This window comes from Muntiacus reevesi, chromosome 18 (genome assembly GCF_963930625.1).
Source record: "Muntiacus reevesi chromosome 18, mMunRee1.1, whole genome shotgun sequence".
NCBI classification, from domain to species: domain Eukaryota; kingdom Metazoa; phylum Chordata; class Mammalia; order Artiodactyla; family Cervidae; genus Muntiacus; species Muntiacus reevesi.
In genome coordinates, this window is record NC_089266.1 from 11,181,904 (window position 1) to 11,204,638 (window position 22,735).

Below are 22,735 nucleotides of genomic sequence, written 5' to 3' on the forward strand. Positions count from 1 at the left end.
GAGCAGAGCCAGGAGGCAGGGGAGCATCTCAGGAAGAAAGTGCTCCCTGCCCCACTGGACCAAAGAGGGCTGCTCCCTGGGGCTTGTCTGGATTTCACCCCCACCCCCCTCATTTTAGAAGCTGCCTTTTCTGAATGTTACAGGCTTTTTAGCAGCTTTTCAGAGAACTTTGCTTGGAGGAGACGTCTGCTTGACTCCTGGGCCTGTAGCTCTCAAGAAAGGGTTGGTCTGTAAGTCAACCTTGACATACAGAAAATCAAAGAAAATCCACTCTTTCAGGGAATGCTTTAAAAAATAAAATTAGGTTCAGAATTGTTACTGTACTCTTTAATAGAAAGAACCTGTTCTCCTGGTGTCATAAACATGTTCAGTAAGCACGTGAGAAGCTGCTCCTTTCTTCTCTTTAACCCGGGTCTCTGTGAGTTTTTTTTTGCAGCCTCCAGAGGAACTTGTGCCAGTACTGGTGCTGCTATTGTCTGTGGCTCCAGAAATGGGCAATAGTTTATCATTGTGTAATAAATTCAGTGAAAGAGAGAGCATCTCCACTGTTGTATTAATAACTCCTGCTTACCACCGAGCCTTAGAAATCATCACTCCTCTCCCCCTAGAATTTTAAGATACATTTTTCTCCATTTGCTTCACAAGTAAAGATTGGCAGGCTTCTGTTCTGTGGGAGCTGTTAAAAGGCAGAAGGAAAGGGATGTGAGGGACAGCAGCGCTGCACACATAAACCATTCAATTTAAAGGCTCAGTGCAGATTTTTAAAAAATCATTAGGAAACAAGCTGCCTCTGTGGGTTTTAAAAAATACCAGTCAGCTTATTCAGAGGTCGAATTATGTAATTTTCTAATCTCTTACATCTCTCAGATCCCATGTTCACCATCAAACCATTTTGATAACCTGAGCCAATAGCTTCCAGGAGAAATTAACAAGAGTTTCATTTAAGTCAACATTTTTTTAAACTGCAGGTCATGGTTTATTAGTGTCTGTAAAATCAGTTTAGTGGGTCACAGCTTTACGTTAAGAAAAAGAGAAACACAGAGAATATCCTTGTTTTTCTAGCAACATGAATGCTCTCTGGTCCTGTTATTTGAATGTGTATATTTACACATATGATCATCTATATGTGTGTATCAGGTGACCATGCAAAATGTATTTCTTACTAGGAGTTGTGATCAAAAAAGTCTGAAAGCCACTTATGTTCCCTGAGGATGTGGATGTAGTAGCTACCTAATGTCCATCCTCGAGTAGTCAGTGTTCTTAATAGGTAGCTCGTCTTTTCCTATCAGTAATCCCTGTTGATGCATATAATCAATAAACAATCTATAATAAGGGATAGAAGAGAGTTTTATCCAAGTCACACTGAGGACTATAGCCCAGGAGACAGCTTCTTAGTAGCTCTGAGGAATTGGTCTGGAAGAACCATGGTTTTCAACACCATGCTTTTTATATCTCATCAGAGCAAAGAACATATACCAAACATGACAGGGCTACATCCCTTCAAGGTTTCAGAAGAGATAGATTAGCACAAAGTGGACATTCTTTTGGATATCGTTGTTGTTTTTTTTCCTGGCCAAGCAACACGGCTTATGGGATCTTACTTCCCTGATCCAGGATTGAACCCTGGCCCCAGCAGTGAAAGCAGAGTCCTAATCATTGGACCTCCAGGGAATTCCCTGGATAATGCATTCTTTTTTTTAGTGGTTAAAGCAGATGTACAATGGATGATAAACAGGTCATAAGACAGGCTGTTCTAGTTAACATAAACTTCAGGCCACATTATGTACAAGCTAGAATGACTTACCCTTACCTCAATATGTGAAAATTTTCTTCTGTCATCCTAAATGCCAATTCTACCCTCAGCCTAATACCATGTTATGCTTTCCTATAATCTGCCACATTTTTAATTACTGTTGCTGATACATATACCTCACCTTCCTCCTCTCTTCTTATTCAGGATATGATTTTAACAATTTATTGTCATTTTGCTTTGGCTCCGTCTCTTCATTCTTTCTGGAGTTAGTTCTCCACTGATCTCCAGTAGCATATTGGGCACCTACCAACCAGGGGAGTTCATCTTTCAGTGTCCTATCTTTGGCACCTACCAACCAGGGGAGTTCATCTTTCAGTGTCCTATCTTTTTGCCTTTTCATACTGTTCAGTGATTGATGCAAAGAAATAGAGGAAAACAATAGAATGGGAAAGACTACAGATCGCTTCAAGAAAATTACAGATACCAAGGGAACTTTTCATGCAAAGATGGGCACAAATGGTATAGAACCAACAGAAGAAGACATTAAGAAGAGGTGGCAAGAATACACAGAAGAACTATACAAAAAAAGATCTTCATGACCCAGATAATCATGATGGTGTGATCACTCACCTAGAGCCAGACATCCTGGAATGCGAAATCAAATGGGCCTTAGGAAGCATCACTACAAACAAAGCTAGTGGAGGCGATGGAATTCCAGTTGAGCTATTTCAAATCCTAAAAGATGATGCTGTGAAAGTGCTGCACTCAATATGCCAGCAACTTTGGAAAACTCAGCATGGCCACAGGACTGGAAAAGGTCAGTTTTCATTCCAATTCCAAAGAAAGGCAATGCCAACGAATGTTCAAACTACCGCACAGTTGCATTTATCTCACACGCTAGCAAAGTAATTCTAGCAAAATTTTCCAAGCCAGGCTTCAACAGTACGTGAATCATGAACTTCCAGATATTCAAGCTGGATTTAGAAAAGGCAGAGGAACCAGAGATCAAATTGCCAACATCTATTGGATCATCAAAAAGGCAAGAAAGTTCCAGAAAAACATCTACTTCTGCTTTATTGACTATGCCAAAGCCTTTGACTGTGTGGATCACAATAAACTGGAAAATTCTGAAAGAGATGGGAATACCAGACCACCCAACCTGCCTGCTGAGAAATCTGTATGCAGGTCAAGAAGCAACAGTTAGAACTGGACATGGAACAATAGACTGGTTCCAAATCGGGGCAGGAGTACAACAAAGCTGTATATTTTCACCCTGCTTATTTAACTTACATGCAGAGTACATTATGAGAAATGCTGGACTGGATGAAGCACAAACTGGAATCAAGATTGCCAGGAGAAATATCGATAACCTCAGACACGCAGATGACACCACCCTTAAGGCAGAAAGCAAAGAACTAAAGAGCCTCTTGATGGAAGTGAAAGAGGAGCGTGAAAAAGTTGACTTAAAGCTCAACATTCAGAAAACTAAGATCATGGCATCTGGTCCCATCACTTCATGGCAAATAGATGGGGAAACAGTGGAAACAGTGACAGACTTTATTTTTGGGGGCTCCAAAATCACTGCAGATGGTGACTGCAGCCATGAAATTAAAAGACACTTGCACCTTGGAAGAAAAGCTATGACCAACCTAGACAGCATATTAAAAATCAGGGACATTACTTTGCCAGCAAAGGTCCATCTAGTCAAATCTATGGTTTTTCCAGTAGTCATGTATGGACCTGAGAGTTGGGCTGTAAAGAAAGCTGAGTGCCGAAGAACTGATGCTTTTGAACTGTGGTGTTGGAGAAGACTCTTGAGAGTCCCTTGGACAGCAAGGAGATCCACCTAGTCCATCCTAAAGGAAATTAGTCCTGAATATTCATTGGAAGGACTGATGCTGAAGCTGAAACTCCAAATACTTTGGCCACCTGATGGAAAAAGACCCTGATGCTGGGAAAGATTGAAGGCAGAAGGAGAAGGGGACGACAGAGGATGAGATGGCTGGATGGCATCACCAACTCGATGGGCATGAGTTTGAGTAAACTCCAGGAGTTGGTGATGAACAGGGAGGCCTGGTGTGCTGTGGTCCATGGGGTCGCAAAGAGTCAACATGACTGAGGAACTGAACTGAACTGAACAGTCATTTTACTTTAAAAGCTTATTCCCATTTTGACTATGGGCTTTGCCTTCAGAACTACAGAAGGACACATTCACCATGACTGACTTCACCTCCCTGGTAGAATGACCTGAACCTTTTGTCATTAAGAAATATCACTCTTCATCTCTGGTAATACCTTTTCCATAAAGTCCACTTTGTAGGACTGTAATGTATCCTTGGGTGTCCCTGGTGCCTCAGACAGACAGCAAAGAATTTACCTGCAATGCAGGAGACCCAGATTTGATCCCTGAGTCAGAAAAATCCCCTGGAGAAAGGGAATGGCAATCCATTCCAGTACTCTTGCCTGAAGAATTCCATGGACAGAGGCTCCTGGCAGGTTACAGTCTATGGAGTAGCAAAGAGTCAGATATGACCGAGTGACTAAAACACACACAGCGTAGCCATACAACTGTTGGTTGATTTGTGTTTGTACAATGTGTCTTTTCATATGTAAACATAATGTGTGTGTACATAATTGTATTAGATATAAATTTTTTGTGTATTTAGGCAGGTATCTTTATATATAGTTCTGTAGCTTTATATTTTACATTATATCTCTTTTTAGCAGGGTATAGTTGATTTTTTTCTGTTTTTAGTTCAGTTCAGTTCAGTCGCTCAGTCGTGTCCGACTCTTTGCAACCCCATGAATCGCAGCACGCCAGGCCTCCCTGTCCATCACAAACTCCCGGAGTTTACTCAAACTCATGCCTATCGAGTTGGTGATGCCATCCAGCCATCTCATCCTCTGTCGTCCCCTTCTCCTCCTGCCCCCAATCCCTTCAAGCATCAGGGTCTTTTCCAATGAGTCAACTCGTCGCATGAGGTGGCCAAAGTATTAAGAGTTTCAGCTTCAGCATCAGTCCTTCCAATGAACACCCAGGACTTATCTCCTTCTGTTTTTAAATCTAGACTAAAAATTGTTCACCTTAATTGAAATATCTAGTCTTTTTATAGTTACTGTAATAATTTTTGAGTTTAAATCTACCATCCTGTTTCTTTCTTGTTTTTTCTATTTCTTTTTTCCACCTTCCTTTTTTCTCTTCTGCAGTGCCATCTTTTGGATTGATTAGCAGTTTTACCACCCCTTCCTCCCCTTCTTTTGGCTTGTTAACTGTTTCTTTTCTCACTGGAGTGGCTACCCAGAGCTGTGGGCTCTGTGTGCTTTCTGTTAAAGGCCAGGCAGTGAACACTTCACAACACAGCAGAGACATAAAGTCTCTGTTGTTTATTCTTATTTAACTTCTGTTTCAACCCTTTAAAATTATAAGGCTTGTTATTAGCTTGCAGACCATGCAAAAAATTAGGCCACTGACTGGATTTGGTCTGTGGGCCATGATTTTGGCAATCCCTAGCTTCTTAAAGTCTAATATAAATTAGTGCCTTTACCACTTCTCAGGTGATATAAGGACCTTAGAACAATTAACTTCATTTCCTGACTTCCCCAAATGTGTGCAATTATTGTCATATATTTTAACTCTCCATATATCATCATCTCCATAAACATTATTAATATTCTATAGAGTTAATACTCACGTTTCCCACATATTTACATCTTCTATTGTCTTTCATTCCTTCCTGTACCTCAGGGCTTGAGATCATTTTTCTTTATCTCCTTTAGTGCAGGTTTGCCAGGGAAAAGTTTTTATTGTTTGAAAGTGACATTATTTTTTTATGTTTTTAAATTGACATTGTTGAAATACTGCTTACATTCAATAAAAGGAACTCACTTTCAGTATGCAGTTTGATGAGTCTTGACAGTTTTATATACCCGTGGAACCACTATCACTCTCAAAATATATCCTAAAAGTTCCCTTGTACCTCATCCCAATTAATCCCCCGCCCTAGCCCCCAGGCCCGAATATATATTGATCTGCTTTTTCTCATACATTAGATTTATCTTTTCTAGAGCTTCAGATAAGTAGAAGAGATACTGTGTTCTTTTATGTCTGAGACCAGACTTCCCTGGTGGTTCAGACGGTAAAGCATCTTCCTACAACGTGGCAGACCTGGGTTCAGTCCCTGGATCAGGAAGATCTCCTGAAGAAGGAAATGGTAACCCACTCCAGACACTTTGTGTCTGAAGAGTAGAAGCTGGTGTGGCCTGTGCATGTTTAACTTTATGAGAAACTTCCCAGCTCTTTCCCAAAGTGACTCACCCTTTGTACATCTTAGATCTTTTCACAATATCCACTGTTTCTTATGTATTTATTTATTATGTTCCAATCTCATCTCTTTTGCTTAATTTTGAGTGTTTTTTCTTCTGACCCATCTTCCATTTCTGTCTTCAGTATTGTCTGATCTGCTGTTCTGCCCATCTATTGAATTTTTTAATTCAATATATTGTATTATTAAGTTTTTGAGGTTCCAGAGTTTCCAGTTTCCAGTTCTCCGCCAGAGTTTTCCATCCTGTCCATTAATTCCATGAACATATTAAGTAAAATTATTGTGAAGTTGGTGTCTGATGTCACCATTATCAGAATCCTCTGTCCCATCTCTTTCTCTTCTCAGTTGTTTTTCTTGGTTTTAAGCATATAAATGCCTGGTTTGGGGGGTTTTTTGGAGATATAGTTGATTTACAATATTATATTGTTTTCAGATGTACAATATAATGATTCAAAATTATTGTAGATTTTATTCCATTTATAGTTATTGTAAATGCTTGGTTATTTTTGACTGAATGTTTCAAATTGACAATAGAGGGCTTTCCCTGGTGGTCCAGTGGTAAAGAATCCACCTTGCACTGCAGGGGGCTTGGATACAATCCCTGGTCAGGGAACTAAGATCCGATATGCTGCTGAGCAGCCAAGCTGGCACTCGGCCGCTACTGAGCCTGCATGCCATAACCAGAGAACCTGTGTGCTGCAATGAAAGATCCCAATGCAGCCTAATTAATTGATTATTTTTTAAAAAAGAAAGAAAGTGGAAGTTGTACAGAGATTTAGGTTGATTTGAGACTACAAGGTCTGCATTATTTCTAATTCATCCTTTGCACCCAGATCCAGCCTGGGTTTTTGTTTTTTTTTTAACCAGAGCTCCATCTCGTTGGCCAGCCCTCAGTTTTTGTTCTCTAGCTCATGAGTCCGCCAAGCTCAGCTCAGGCTCTCTGCCTCTCAGAGTTGCCAGGTGCCTCCGGGACACATGGAGCCCCAAGTGCCAGCTTAAGCCTGGGGTTTCCCCCTCTCAGGTTCTGGCCTTATGATTTTGCACAGCCTTGCCAGTCTTCCATTGCCTTCAAAAAGATTTTCACACACACACACACAGAACGTCTGGTTGTTCTCAGTGGGTGAATGGTCTGAGTCACCTCATCTACCATTGTCAGGAAGATGACGTCATCTAAACCCTAAGAGAATAATTGAATCGCATTCCCCAGGCTTTGCAGATGTAATTTAGGGCCAAGCTGACTCAGCTCTGAGAGAGCGTCCCAGTGACTGCACAGTCGAGTGTCTCTGAGTGAGTGCTGAGAGCTGAGTGCAGTGTGTCCACAGGCTTTCTGCATTTAAACAAGTGCAGCTCCATTTCCAACCAGGCTTTCTTACTGCGTATTTCTCACTTCCTTTCTCCTGACTACTCAGACGTAGTCCTGCAGTCCAGTTAAAGGAGAACTTCTGTAAAACAGCGAACTATTCAGGCTGTAAACAAACCATGTCACATTTTATAAGCTGCAGGTTTCATGCACACCAAAATAGACTTGGATGATCATTGCTTGAAATCTGTGACTGGCTAGGAAAAAAAGGCACTGAGTAATAAGAAATACAGATAATATTAGAGTGTTGAATTGCATACAATTTAAAATAAAGAGACATTGGAAAGGAATATTATAGAGATGTGGCTTGGTCTGGTACAGCAAAATGCCAGCATATGAAGAAATATGTCACAAAATGTACTATCTAGGGCAGAAGTTCCCAACCTTCATTTATGTCAAGTAGTTTCCTTCTCCTGTTCAGCTGAGTTTTTAGAATGATTGAGGTTGTGTGTGTGTGTATCTGGTTTCAATATGGCATTAATTGATTGAGAAAACATACCTGCACACATATTCAGGGACTCCTGATGATGTAATGAGTGCTTTCTCTTACCCGACACGTTGAGATCCCTGATCTCATGTATCTGAGTTTGTCTAACCAAGCATCTGACCAGTGTGTACTGACCTGGATATTCAAAAGAATTATTTTAAAAAGAAATTGCTGGGTTCACTCCCTATTTTCTTAGTTCCAGAGCATTTCTAAGTAATGAATTATATGCATTGAGTAAACGATTTAGCCGAAGATTCTCTGCACCATCATTTACATAAAGCCATTTAAACAGACTTATGGTATATCCTACTTTATTTGAACTGAATATGAGATAATGTAAATTCATAAAAATCATGCAGTTTCCAAATATTTTCTCTCTTCAGGAAACTTGTTTAGCTTCCCTCTTATTAAATAAATAAGTTTCAGGGACTTCCCTGGTGGTCCAGTGGTTAGGACACCACGCTAACAATGCAGGGTGGCAGATTCGATCTTTGGTCAGGGAATTAAGATCCCATATGCTGCATGGTGCAGCCAAAAATTTTTTTTAATTTTTAATTTTCATTTTTCTTTATTATGCAAGCAGTGTGTTTTTAGCATATGTATTATTGAATACAGATAAGCAAAATAAACTAAAATCATCCATAGTGTCCACCATGCCTAGATAATCATTGTTACTGCTTTGATGCAGACCCACCCAGACTTTTTTCCTAAGCATATTTGTGGATGTTTTTAAAACATGTAAACATTTTAGAAATGTGGCAACTGTTTTTGTATTGTTATTTCAGTGCAATTAAGGTTATTGATTTTGTGCATTAAGAGATATCTGGAGGAATGGGCACCAGAATGTTCCTGTTGGTCCTTTGATCATGAAACTTGGAGTTCTTTTTGTGTTATCACTTGAGTGTGTTTAGTGAGTTTGCGTCATTTTCTTGGAAACCATAGTTTTTCACTTAGTGTTTTATTTTCACAGAGCTGTGATCATCCAGCAGGGATCCATCCACTCACTCATCAAATATGAATCGGGCACCTGTTATGCATTAGACGCTGTGCGCTGAGCACTGAGTTAGCACGAGGAAGCACGTGGGCCTGCCGGCCAAGAGCCCTGAGCCTAGTGGGAGACGTAGCCCGCACACCAGCTGTCGTCCATGGATTCTGTGGGGGCCTCAGGGCAGAACCAGAAAACCGGGGAGGGGAGGCCCTTGGCAGAAATGAGGGAAGAGGCAGAATGTCAAAATTGCTCCAATTTCCTGAGCCAGGAAGGCAGAGGGGTGTCTGCGCAGGTCCAGGGGCACATGGGCTGTTTGAGGAGGACAAGTTCCATGTTGCTGGACTTTGGCGTGTTGGTGAGGGAGAAAGCTGGGGAGACATAAAAAGGAACCCACAGAAGCAGAATCCTGACATCTACCCCAGGCCACACTGTTGGCCGGTTGATGGGGGCAGATGTGGAGACAAGGGACACAAGCTTACTGAGGAGAAGCACAGTGAGAGACAAGGAAGCAGCGGCCAAGAGGCTCGGCTGCTAAGCACAGGCCACCTGGGGAAGCCCTACGTCTCAGCCCCGGGGTTGTCAGCTGGAGACCAGTCTGACAGCTAAGACAGCTTCACTGCCCAGCTGGACAGTGTCCCCGAATACGCTCCCCTGCTGAGCAGCCAGCCTCTCTTGGGGATCTGGGCAGTGGCTCTCCATGTCAGCCACACAGCCTCATGGAGTTTGAGGAGCTGCTGACCGAGTGTGAGCAGCTGTTCTTAAGCAGGGAAGTAACATGAGTCAGATGTGTGGGCTCTGAGCTCGTGCGTGTGCTCAGCACTCCACTGGAATCTATGAGGAGATTGATTTATATCGAGGAAAGTAAGTCATTGCCCACAAGGAATTTATTACCTAGTTACACAGATAATCAACATCATGGAGCAATGGTGAATAAATAAAAAGAAGAAAAGTAAGTGATCAACAGGCTGCCAGAGGAATTCCAAGGGAGATGCTGTTGCAATGGACCTGAACACAGGCTGTCATGGTCAAGATGTCTTCATGGACAGGGAGGTTGGGCTTTGCTTGTGAAGACTGAACCGGAACCAGCCCAAGGCAGGTGGGAGGCTATTGTAAGTGGACAAATGAAAGGAGACCGAGTTTGATGTTTTTGTCCAACTGTGAGGTTATGGACCTGACCAGAGGGAACTAGTTTCAAAGTTTAGTGTGTCAAACTGATGGCATTGAAGCCAACTGGGAATTTTCTACCTAACTCCAATGACGGTGGTTTCACCCTTGCTCCTTGGAGACCTCACAGTGGCCATCTAGGGAGGCACGGGCTGCTAAGAAGCTGGTAGCTCCCAGTCCTCACCCTTCCAGCCATCGGAGCTCCATTTTCTTTAATTCCAAGCAAGCTTTTGTTGAAGTAGAGGGAACTAAAATGTCATTTGGACACTGCAGCAGTAAGCAGAGAACCCTGTAGATTTTTGAATAAAGTTATACTAAGGGCCATCACCCTGCCCATGAATTGGATCTCAAGAAGGCTGTTGAGGATACCTTTGCAGTGGAAGTGATGAGCAAAAGGCAGTGGAAGAGATGCCTCACAAGAAGCAGGAAACATGAGCTGCACTTGAGGCAGAGATGAGTGGGCCGTGTCTCAGGTTTGAGCTCTGACAAAAGAGAATCCACAGGGACTCTTGGAGTGAGGACACATACTACAGGGAAGAAGAAGATGGCAGTCATGAGGATGAGCTTGATTTTCAGTGTGGTTAAAGTTGGGCTGTGAAGACAGCAAGCAAAGGGTAAAGGCAGGTACCTTGTGTTGGGTTGTTTTGTAAGATCCAGAAGCGGAGTGGCCATTGCTGGAGTCAGGCGCCAGAGAGCAGCAATGCTGAAAGCCGTAGGTGAGCCCAGATGTCGGGGGAGATGAGAATAAATCCAGTGCCTGATAGCGGTGATGAGGAGTCTGAGGAGGTGGCATGCATTTTCCAAGGAAGTGTCTGCTGCATCTCCGTTTGAAGTGCTATCCACTTTATTTTGGTCCCCATTTTGCATATGAGGTTAGTCTGGGTGACTCAGAGCAGAGGAACAAGACGCCAGAAGTTACCCAGACATGCACAGCTGGGACTAGAATCGTTTTTCCTCATCTCCCAGTTCTATCATCTGTTCCTGAACTATAACTTTAAACTCTTTTTCTTTTAAATTTTAATTAATTAATGTATTAGTTTATTTATGGCCGTGCTGGGTGTTCGTTGCTGTGCATGGGCTTTCTCTAGTTGTGACTAGCGGGAGCCACTTTCTACTTATGTGGGGGCTTCTCATTGCAGTGGCTTCTCACTGCAGAGCATGGACTCTAGGTGCACTGTCTTTAGTAGTTACAGCATGTGGGCTCAATAGCTGTGGCACACGGGCTTAGTTGCTCCGAAGCATGTAGGATCCTCCCAGATCAGGGATCAAACCCATGTTCCCTGCCTTGTCAGGCAGATTCTTAACCACTGGACCCCAGGGAAGCCCTAAATTATGAAATCTTGTGCTTTTCATGTAAAAACTAGTCTGTGATTAATACTGTGGGTTTAACTTTTCAAAGAACCACTTTGATAATTAATGAAACTGGGGGGAGGGTACAGGTGAAAGAAACTTTAGTAACGAAATGTGTCATGGACTTGATGCTCTGTGCTAGACCTTTCTTCATGGTCCTGCATTGCTGACCCAGATGGCATCCAGAGTGGGTTGGGTTTTGCTGTTCCTTAGGATCAAATACAGAAAGGAAAACAGGAACAAGTAGTTTCTGAAGTGACTTAATCCTGAATGATGTGGAAAGAAAGGGAAGTGGGATTCCCTTCCCAGTTGTCTTCCATTCCGGGCTGCCGAATGCAGAAGGTGGGTCTCGCGATGATTGGTTGATTGTTAAGTTTGAATGATTCCCAGGTTGTCTGGAATCAGTTGGACAGATGGCTTGGTTGTGATTTCATGATGAGCTTAGTGAAAAAATATCAGGAGAGTTTTCAGGAGATCTTTGTAATTATCTGCCAGTGGTTGTCATAAGGTGAGGATTTTCAAAACCCACCTAAATGCATACTGACCTCCACCTGACAAAGAGTGGCCTCCGCTCCTCCGATGGCTCAACTGTGTCACTTCACCTGACTCAAGGGGCACTGTTCATGCCCCTGACATCCTTGGTCTTAGTTTGAAAATAAACCTCAGCAGACCTTCCTTCGTCCAAGAACGCTGTCCTGTCTCCACCAGCTGCCCACCAGCTGCCAGGGCAAGGAGGCGGGTGAGCAGGGAGAATGTTGCCACTGCCTCACTAAGGGGCTTTCCTCCTGATCAGCTTTCCTTGGGGGTGTTCTGTGTAATTATGTCAGCATGGTTATTTGTCCCACTTCTTTACTTAATGTTACAAAGCAATCTTTTCCCCGTATCATTCAAATATTCATAAACAACAGTTTACTAGCTTGTAGTTATTTCATTGTGGTTGTTCCATAATTAATCTTTTCTTTATTATTGGTCACGTAGGTAGTTTCTGCCTTTTCACTGTTATAAATAAAACACTGGAAAAAATATATCTTGTTTCCACATTCTTCATTTCTGGTTCAAGACTGATTCCTAGTTACTGATTACTGAAGAAAGGATACAGACCTGAGGATTGTGCTGCCATACACACCCAAGGTGTTGTATGTAAGTGGTCACAAGCAGAGCATCACTCAAGAGTGTTGCCTGGTCGTCCATTGGGTTTTGTCTTGCTATGTTCAAATTTTCCTGTGGGGTTGGGGAAGTAAGCCTAGCTCCCCTCACATGCCCCACTGGGAGGCCTGGGCCACAGCTGGCCTGCCTCTCATGTCCTCACGTGCTGGCATTTTCAGCCCAGCAATGCTTGCCCTGTAAACTTAAGAGGTAGAATCTAGGCCTGAGTAAGTTTGTTTGATGTTGAACAGGTGAATGTGTGGTGAAGAGCTGGGCCCACAGAGGAGGTCTGGCCTTTGCCCTTGGCTTCTGGAAAGTGACCTGTGGCGGGCCCGATAGGAGTGTCTTGATTCGGGTACAGGGCCAGTCCACCCAAAGGCTGAGAGCAAGCCTGTGGTGGGCTCCAGGGCCCCAGGGGCTCTGTGGTCAGAGTTGCTTTGCACCTGCCCTCACACATGAATGCTGGAGAGGCCACACCTGCTCCTTCTGTGCAGATGGGGAGAGGAAGAAAGTGAAGTGGAGGCTGAACTTTAAGATGTGAAGTTGGGTGCCCAAGAGTCTCAAAAATCCCAGTGAGGCACAGAGGTCCTCCCAGCATGGCCAAGCCTCCCCCACCCCTGGTCTGATGTGCTGTCCCCTCACTCCTTGTTTTCCCACCTCCTCCTGCCTCCATCACCTGTTTCTGTCGCTGTGGCTGTTTTGTGTTTTCTAGGATTCCTGGGCGGCTGAATGACAGGAGGACCCCCCTGGGCGAACTGAACTGGATCTTCACAGCCATCACGGACACAATCGCATGGAACGTGCTTCCTCGGGGTGAGGCCGCCTGGCCGTGGGCTGGTGGGGGGGCTGCTGCCCCAGAGTCCAGAGACTTTGGCCCTGGGATGTGCGAGACGTCAGAAGGGAGGACCATGTTCCCCTCAGTGAAGAAACCAGAGGGGATGGGCGGGAGAGGACAGGAACCCCAGAGGTTCTTCGAGGATGAAGTGTGTCTAGAGAAACATCTGCTTTGGCCCTTAGTGTTTTCAGGGCAGATTCAAGGCTCATCTGTCTTCATGGAACACACCATCCATATTTCTTACAACTGCAGTTACTACTGTAGTATAAGGAGCATTTGTGTTTTTTGTTGATAGTTGCTTGGGTTCTGCTGTTTGTTCCAGTTACATATGTAACAGATGTAGGTTACTGCCAGTGGAAAATGTGCATGTCAGTCCCAACCTGCTGGTGGCAAATTCTGATAGAAGTAAGTTTGTGTATTTGGCTTTAAATGCTGGGCATGAGTCACTGAAGACAAATTCTTATCTTTTCTCTGCCCTCAGATCTCTTCCAAAAGCTCTTCAGACAGGACCTGTTGGTGGCTAGTCTGTTTCGAAATTTTTTATTGGCAGAAAGAATCATGAGGTCATATAACTGCACCCCCGTCAGCAGTCCACGCCTACCCCCCACGTACATGCACGCCATGTGGTAAGTGTTTCTTGTTGGACCAGTGTCAGGTTCTCTAAGGAGTGTGGTTTTTCCATTTCTTTCTTTTTTTTTTTTTAATTTGGCTGTATAAGTCTTAGTTATGGCACATGGGCTTCATTCCTCCACAGCATGTGTGATCTTCGTTCTCCAACCAGGGATCAAACCCACGTCCCCTGCAGTATAAGGCGGATTCTTTTTTTTTTTTTTTTTACAAGGCAGATTCTTAACCACTGAACCACCAGGGGAGTCCCTCCCATTTCTGAGATAGTCCAAGTGTAAGGGAATTACCTGAGCAAAATAGGAAGACGCACCTCCAAGCATGGAGTCCTGGGTCAGGCACTCAGCTCTTCCTGAGTCCCCTGCAGAAGGGCAGGTGTCTCTGAGGGTCGTCCAAGCCCAAACGGGACCAGCGCCTCCAGAGGCCCTCTGATTCATGGCTCAGATGGAGAGGGCCCAGGGGTGAGTTTCTGACTCTGTAAGGGTTGGTACTGAGGAAAGAAACTGCCAGCTGAGTTCATGAAGTGTGTCCAAGATTGCTCCAGAGATGGAAAACTGCTGGGTTCACGACCAGGTCATTTGCATGCTTATTTCATACATGCATGCATGTATACACATACTCTCACACACACATGAGTGTGATCTCTGTGACACTTTTATGTTGATTATAAATTTCCTTCAAAACTAGGTTACTGTTCCTTACACTGCTGCTAGTAGTAAGCACAATATTATAACAACATCAATGGAAATTGTCTTGAATCTAGACATTATATCTGAAGGCATTTGGTTTCTTCCCATTTCCATGCTTTTGTGACACAAGCAGAGTTTGAGGACGTACTGAAAAGGGGCAGTAACAAAGGAAAATGAGTCTTAGTTATATCCATCTGGGAGAAACCCTAATGCAAAATATTTTAGAAGAGTAGTTCACTTCTATTTAACCCTAAAAACCACTTCCCTGATACGGGGAAAGAATGAGGGCAGGAGGAAAAGAGAGCAACAAAGGATGAGATGGTTGGATGGCATCACCGACTCAATAGACATGAGTTTGAGCAAATTCTGGGAGATAGTGAAGGACAGGGAAGCATGGCATGAGTCACAAAGAGTTGGACATAACTTAGCGACTGAACAACAGCAAAAACCACTTTATGATGTATTTTCAGGTTTATTTGGAGTGGTGGTTTTTTCTTTTTAAATATGTGCATGACCACTTTCCCCTGACTCTGGAAACCCTGAGAACCAAGAAGGAGGTGGTAAACTCCCCACCTCTCATCCACTTGAGGAATATCAGAAATTAGCATTTTTATGTATGAGATAAATCAAGATGCACTATGCTGCCGAAGCGCCAGACTGTAAACAGAAATCAAGTTAAAACATGCCTCATCCATATCCTTTGTAAGAGCTTGTAGCATAAACTAGAGAACAAGTTACGAAGACAGAGGAATAGGAGTAGACCGCCGTGGAAGAGTCGCTGTGCAGCTGTTTAGATCCTGTGAGAACAGACTGGCAGAACAGCCGATGCAGCTTCCTTCCCTCCACGAAGATTAGAACTAGGAGCGGAGGTTGGGGGGAGGGGGTTGAAAAGCCTCTCTAATGCTTAGGATGAATAAATAGAAAGAAGATCCACATTTCTAGAAGAGGAAATCCTCAAAACAGCCTTATCCTGGGGGAAAAAAAAAGCAATGCCTTAAGTTCTATTACTTTTGAACCAGGTTTTTATAAAATATGTATTATTAAAGAGGAAAGAAAAAGGGAAAAGAGCTGAACAGGGTCAGTGCTGTGTCTAGTCATGGATAGAAAACTATTTAAACCACAGGAAATGGGCCTCACACCAGCCACCCAGTGTGAAAGGCTTCCTGGGCTACTGCGGTCACTTGGGCTACTGGCCAAGCAGATCCCCCAGGAGACGGAAATACAGGATGGACAGAGGGCACAAACTTATAGCAAGAAGCAGCCTAAGTCCTCTCCACCTTGTTGCCCACCCAGTAGCAAGTCTTTGGGACAGTCGTCTTTGTGTGCATGTTTCTCTGGATGTGAAACTGCCTCTTCTAAGGTGTGCTCAGCTGCATAGAGTAATAAACAGCATGTGATCCTGGAGAAGAGAAGAAGGACCAGAGCCAGAGCTGAGAGCAGACAGAACAGGCAGGGAAGATGGCAACAGGAGAAGGAGACCTGTAGAAGAGGCACCCAGAGAGCACAGAACGGAACAGTGATACCTGTCTCTCTTCATCAACCTATAGATCCTTCTCTAGTATTGGCCTCTTAGAACATGTCTGAATCCTGGAATTTGCATAAATACTGTTTAATACAAGGTCCAGATTCTAACAACAGCATCTCATAATCCTGCCCATCTCTTTTATTGATTTCCATGCCCACCTCGAAAACTAGAAGTATGGCCCTCTCACCTGCGAGTTTAGCTCTCCTTGAATCTCATAAAACAGATCCTCATTTGTATATATTTGTTGTGGAGAGAAACGTGAGCTAATACAGCAACCCACAGAGGCCCAGATAAGTGCAGGGAAAGATCCTCTGGTCTCCCAGGGCATGTGAAATTGCTAGCAGTCATAAATGCACCTTTGGGTCTTTCTGCTTGCCTGGTTCCAACCTGCCTGCACACTCCAGGGTACCTCTGCAGCTGATAAGCTCCCTAGGACTTGAGTACAGTCTAGTCCCTCAGGCTGCATGGTCCGCCATCCTGCAAAGCACTGTCTATAACCTGATACCTTCCCCGCTCCCTTTTAGGCAAACTCTGGTTGTTGCATGCTGGGTTCCATGGGAAATGGACTCAGAGGGGTCAATGAAGGATGCTGTGAGGGAAGGTTCCTGGGATCACCTCCCTGGATGGGGAGGCAGCCTGACCCCTGACCTGACCTTGACCAGCACATTCCCTACCTGGCTGTGTTGGACCCTGACACCTCCCACTTCACTCTAGCCCCTGCTGCCCCGTCCACTTTGCATCCACCCATCCCAGCTCAGGATGAGGACTGAGCAGGTTGCTGAGGAAGAACCAAGGAACGGGACTGGTGAGACAGTCAGAGAGGCTCTGATAAAGAAAGCTGTCAGAATGTTAGCTATAAGAAGGGAAGCCAGAGGCAACCCCAGTACCTAATAGAACAAGGATGTAATTGAGATACAGATACTTGAAAAAATTCAAGCCATCTTAAAATTTTGTTTATCAAGATTATTTATTCTTATGCAAAATACATGTTAAATGACAAAAACAGAACACCAGACTGTATCAGCAATATAGTTACTTCTACGTTATGCATGGGGAAAACGACTAGGTAGAATTATAACAAGATGCTAATGGTGTTAATACCAGAACCAGAGGATTGGCGTGAGAATGCTCTCTTTTAAAAGTTGATAGGTATTACTTCTGTAATTAAAAATCTACATGTAGATGTTTTAAGCCTTTGAAACACTAAAGCTATTTTTTAAAATTAAGTCATTAAGGTTGAGGTATTCCTTGTCAAAAACACAAAACTGGAGACAGAAGAATCATTGGATGCTTCTTTGCATGAAAAAAAAAAGTATAACTAGTAGAACTCCCTGACGGTTAGTACCTGCACTTGATCTCATTTGGTATTTGATATTTTTTAAATGTCGTGGAAAGAGCTCATTAAAATCCTAAATTGGAAATCACTCAGATGTGTTTGACTCCATCCTGTGTTTGTTACTATACACGGGATTGCTACTGGAACACCAATTGCAGCAATAATTTAATTTAGCTTGTAGTTGCACACTCACTATGCACAGGGCACTGGGAGACCTTGTAAAGATCATTGTGAAGATCATTAACAAGCCATTCTAGGAAAGGTATGAAGTAACGCCTGAGCATTTACTGAATATCAAGCACTGGTGACCCAGCCTGGACACATTGTGTGTTCCCAGGTGGGCATCAAGCCCTCACACATGGCCCTTGTGTCACCACAGACACAGCCTCAGGGTTGGACTGTGTGGGTCCTAGTGTCGTGTCCACCACCACTTATGGGAAGAGCCCTATCGGGGTGTGGGCATGAAGAGAGGGCTTTTCAGAAACATGCAGGGTGCAGAGCAGGCTGGCACTCAGAGTATGTTCCTCCCTGGGGTGGAAGGAAGGGCCTCAGGCAGTAGGAAATCTCTCCGTCCCTCATTCGCTTCCGTGGCAGACGCTTCACGTCCTGTGAGGGCTTCGATGGGGGAACACACAGACCTCAAAACGAAAGGCGGGGGAGTTGTCAAGGAGCGCAGTGGTGTGGCAAGAGCCAGGCTGCATCATGTGCATCGTGGAGCCCCAACTGCAGCTTTTAAAGAGCAGCCAAAAATCTGTATTCTCATCTATAATTTCCTTGTTTAAAATGTTGGTGTCTAATATAGCATTTAAAAAAAAAACATTCTGAGGGCCAAACTAAATGTTTGGGGACCAGATGCAGTCATCAGGCTGTCCAGTAAGGGCTCTGGGCCAGGCCGGGATGCCCTGAGTTTGAAATTGGGAGTACAGCTTCTTGGTGGCCCAGGGACCCTGAAACGCTTGGTAACCATGTGCAGGGCTTAAAGGTGGGGTGGGGCCAGGCTGCTCTCCTCACCCAGGTCTTGGCATGGCCTGTCCTGCTCTGCATGTCCACAGCCAAAGGTTCTCCAAGTGGGGATCTTTTTCTGAAATCTAATATCATGGCTTCCAATCTTTATATTCTGAGAAATGCCAAATAGGTAAGTCTAAATTAGGGCTTTTCATACAGAAATCAGAGGAGATGAGATTTCACGGGAGGAGAATCACAGGGATGTAACACATCCTCCCCCGATGGGGTTCTTCCTAACAGTGCCAGCTTGAGCCTGTAGCCAGATAAATGTTAGTCAAGCCCGTTAAAAATGTTGAAAATTATACCATTAACCTACTTTGATCTGGAATCAAATATAAAATCAGGCTTTAAATTGAAGAAGTAACATGCTTGTAGGAACATCATCATGCAGTGAAAGAGAGAAAGGTCGATCAGAAGCCAGATGGCAGGTCCCTGAGACATAAGGACCAACCAGAGCATCCGGCACCCTTTCAGCATGGGGCTTCTCCATAGAAGCAGCCCCACAGCCTGGGTCTCCAGAGGATGAGCCTCCCCACTGATCAGAGGGACAGCGGCTCCTCCTGGAGGGTCATGGCACTTGGGCTAGGAATTTCACAAGCCCTCCAGTTGGACCATGCTACCATGTTGTAGATCTAGGGAGTAGAAAAGCACTCAGCATGGGTGATAACCTTTATTTATTTATGAAATCATTCAGAACTGTCTCATACCAAGTCAGAGACCACAGATACTTGGTATAAACGCCGGGTCAAGCAGCTGCATACGGCATGCAGCCACGTCAAGGGACCCTGACTTGCTTAGGATGAATAGACTCCCAGGTGTTTTCCCTCCTCACCTGGAAGTAGACAGAGGTAGTGGTTAGAATACCAGTTAGTTGGTAACACCAGATCCAGTGGCTTTACAAGAATACTGGTTAGATGGTAATACCAGATCCAGTGGGTCTACAAATGGGAGTTGATTCCTCTTTCCTGTATAGCTACGTGGCTCACTTGAGCATCACAGGTCTCCACTCTCCCCAGCGACTGTGTGTGGCACCTGGTCTATGGAAGCTGGGGTTGTGATCTCCATCATGGATAGCAGGCATCCAGCTCATAGTCCTATCCTTAGGGGAGGTGAGAGAGCTGTGATGCAAAGGCAGGAGCATGTGAGGCCTGGAAAGCAGAAAGATCATGCTCTCCTGCACTCGGGTTCACCAGCCACCCCTGAGGTCTAGGCTCCTGGCCAGTGAAGCATTGCCATGGGCTTTTAGCAGAGCTCATTTAGGTGATGAAACCTTCGACAACAATGCCCACAGCTCTTTCTCCCACCTGGTAAATTGACCAAAGTCTGTTCGTCCCTAGGGAGTGCACAGCCAAGGTAGTTGGAAAGAGCATTCCGAATAAATAATTTACCATCTAGTTACTGTGTTCCTTGGGTGGTGATGGAGAGGCTGAATTTTCAGCAGGGGGAGGCAGGGAACAAAGCCTAACAAAAATTGAGGTTAAAACATGAAGTCATACGCGTTCACACTTTGCTTCAGGCGGGGGGCGCCGATGATGAAATGCTCAGCGCCTGGCTCCTGTTTAATTTTTGATGTGAAGCCATCGGGGAGCCGTTCGCCTTCACTTTCAATTTCAGCAGGTCCTGAAACCTTGCGTTCCTCCACGGTAATAACCTGTGCATTCCTTCCCATCAAGGGAGCCTGGCTGACTGACTGATCAGTGCAGATGGAGCCGGGTGCTCTTGGAAGGCTCTTCTCACGGCCCACTCCTTGGGCGCCTGCCATCTTAGGCCCGTTTCCTGAAAACTCGAGCTCTTGCCTGGATGGCACGTTCTCCAGGCCATGATTCATCGGCAGCCCACGGCTCAGGGCCCCACTGCTCTGAGCCTCGGGGGCGGGGAGCCCGGGGTCCTCCCTCCGGGGGGGTACAGCTGGCGCGGCTGGTCCCAGGGGCTGTGGGAAGTGCGAACGCAGACACCTCCCAAGTTCTCCACTCGCCTGGGTGCCAGCAGCCCCCCACCGTGGCTCAGGGTTTTAAGGACTCACTTTCCCACTTTCCCTTAGTGAGAATCCCAAATTAAGACTCTGAGTTCATTTTGATTTTACCCTAGAAAATGTAGCCAGTTTTAACCAACTGAATAGATGCTCAGCAGAGTGTACCTTTGTGCTGTTGAAAAGGCTGCCCTGTGATCAAAGGCTTGATAAGAACTCTGAGGTCCTCAGCCTGACCCTTTCCTTTTGTACAGTCAACAACCACAGGCCCCAAAGAAAGACTGGCTTGCCCAGCACCAGCCTGCTGCTCTCTCCCGCCCCTGCCTGGGGCTCACTGCAGCCTCACTGCGTGCTGGTAGTCTGATTGGCCTCTTGGTGTCAGGCAGGTCTTCAGTGCTGCCCCACATCCTCCCTCCTCCCTTGTCCTCCTCAGTGCCTTGAACAGAGGCCCTTGTCCCCATCCCCTCTCACTTAGGCAGCTGTGCCCCTGCAAACAGAGCCCCTCCTTGCTCCCGGTGAAGCAGGCGAGACACCTTCTTCCTTTCAGGCCAGGAGTCTCCTCTGAGCTGCTTTTCTGGCACAGAAATGTGCAGCTGGCAGAGGACTCGACCCTTCTCAGTGGCTAGACCCAAGTGGGGGCCAGCCCTTAGGAGGTGGCAGGCCAGACAGCCCACACTCCTCAGACGATTGTCGCCCAGGGCCTGCTGCAGCTTCGTTGGGTTTTGTTTCGCTCTTTGGAGAGGTCTGAGGGCAGTTGGTCTCGCCAGGGCGGCCTAGTTTCTGATACTTTGTCTAGGACACCCCAGCAGGGATATCATTAATGGTTTACAGCTCTTCTTGCCTCCTGAATTTGGGGAGATGGTTCTGAAAGAAGGCATGGAAGCCTGCTGTACAGAAGGCACAGTTTCCTGGTGTGCCCCTACAGTAAAGTGGCTGTATCAAGACCACCCACTGCCGCAGACCCCCCTGCCCACAGCACCTCCCCCGTCTGGTGCTCACCTTTCCTCTTCTAACTCCTGAAGTCGAAACTTTTAATTTGATTAAATTCAATGAATCTTCATAGAGCTTAATTACAATAATTGACTTTGCTTCTGTCTTAACAAAGTGTAAGCGGCTCCCTCAACACCACAGAATAACCATCTCGCCTGCAGTCTGGGCACTTATTGAGCATATGGGAGCTATTTATTGCCCATACTTTGAGGCACTTTTGATTATCTCCTGATTGCTTCTTAATTAGATTGGAGGGGGAAGGGCAGGCTTGTGCAGAAGGGGCCAGTCTGGGCAAAAGAAAGATATTCCATATACTCGAAAAAGAGTTTTCTAGTCTTTCTATTCATCTTCCATTTTGTTTTTCTGGATGTTTTCCTTTTTCATTCCTATTTTGACCATTTATGAAGACCCATGAGAAGAAACCTCTTGCACACAAACAGGCAGTTATTAGTGTAAATAAACCTAACGTGGAATCCTTGTATGTGTCAGGGCATTGTAGTAGGAGGAGATTGCCATACCAGAAACAAAATCCCTTGTTCAGACCATCACTTCCAAGAGGAGCACATTTCTAAAAGAAAGGGAGGTCTGAGTGAGAGACTTTTTATATCCTTGGGAATCCACACTGAGATTGAGACCACAGAGAAAGGAAGAAACTTGTTTGTATCCAGTTTAGAATCAATGTTGGATGTTGCTGGGAAACAGCAGGCCTCTGTATATGTCCCTCGATGTCATCCACCCACTGAGGTCTTCACAGGACCCTGTACAGGAGATACAATCTTTAGCCTACCTCACAGGCAGTGAAACTGACTCTTGGGAGGTGATGCCATGACCCAGTGTGGCCTTGTCTTGCACATCTCGTAGTGAGCGGAGCCAGGCCCAGCACCACAGGAAGTTGGAGAAGGTGACGGGGCCCAGTCATCAAAGAGGCTGCCACCTCCCTGCATACAGGGCACCACCCGTCTCATCCCCAGTGGTTTGCACTGGACACAGGTTCCCACCACCCACAGAGGGGTGCAGCGGCCGCAAGGACAAGGGGCAGTTCTAGCTGTGGGCCAAGGGAGACCCCTTCTCCCAGCCCCACCTGGCCTGTTTCTGGTGAAGCACCTCAGCCTGACCTCGGCCTTTCGTGGCCAGTTTGTGTGTGATGCCGCCCCAGTCCAGCCACCCAGAGCCCCAGCTGCCGTCAATGTGG

The 22,735-nt window shown here is 45.2% G+C and overlaps 1 protein-coding gene across 2 annotated transcripts in view; it reads left to right on the forward strand.

Annotated features, from left to right (window-relative positions):
• The window catches only part of RPTOR (regulatory associated protein of MTOR complex 1), a 314,337-nt gene that overhangs the window by 199,246 nt on the left and 92,356 nt on the right, over positions 1 to 22,735 (forward strand). For both annotated transcript variants that reach the window (XM_065909607.1, XM_065909608.1), the window contains exons 8-9: positions 13,283 to 13,383; positions 13,887 to 14,031. In XM_065909607.1, the coding sequence (XP_065765679.1) occupies positions 13,283 to 13,383; positions 13,887 to 14,031 (246 nt within the window). The remainder of the gene's footprint in view (positions 1 to 13,282; positions 13,384 to 13,886; positions 14,032 to 22,735) is intronic.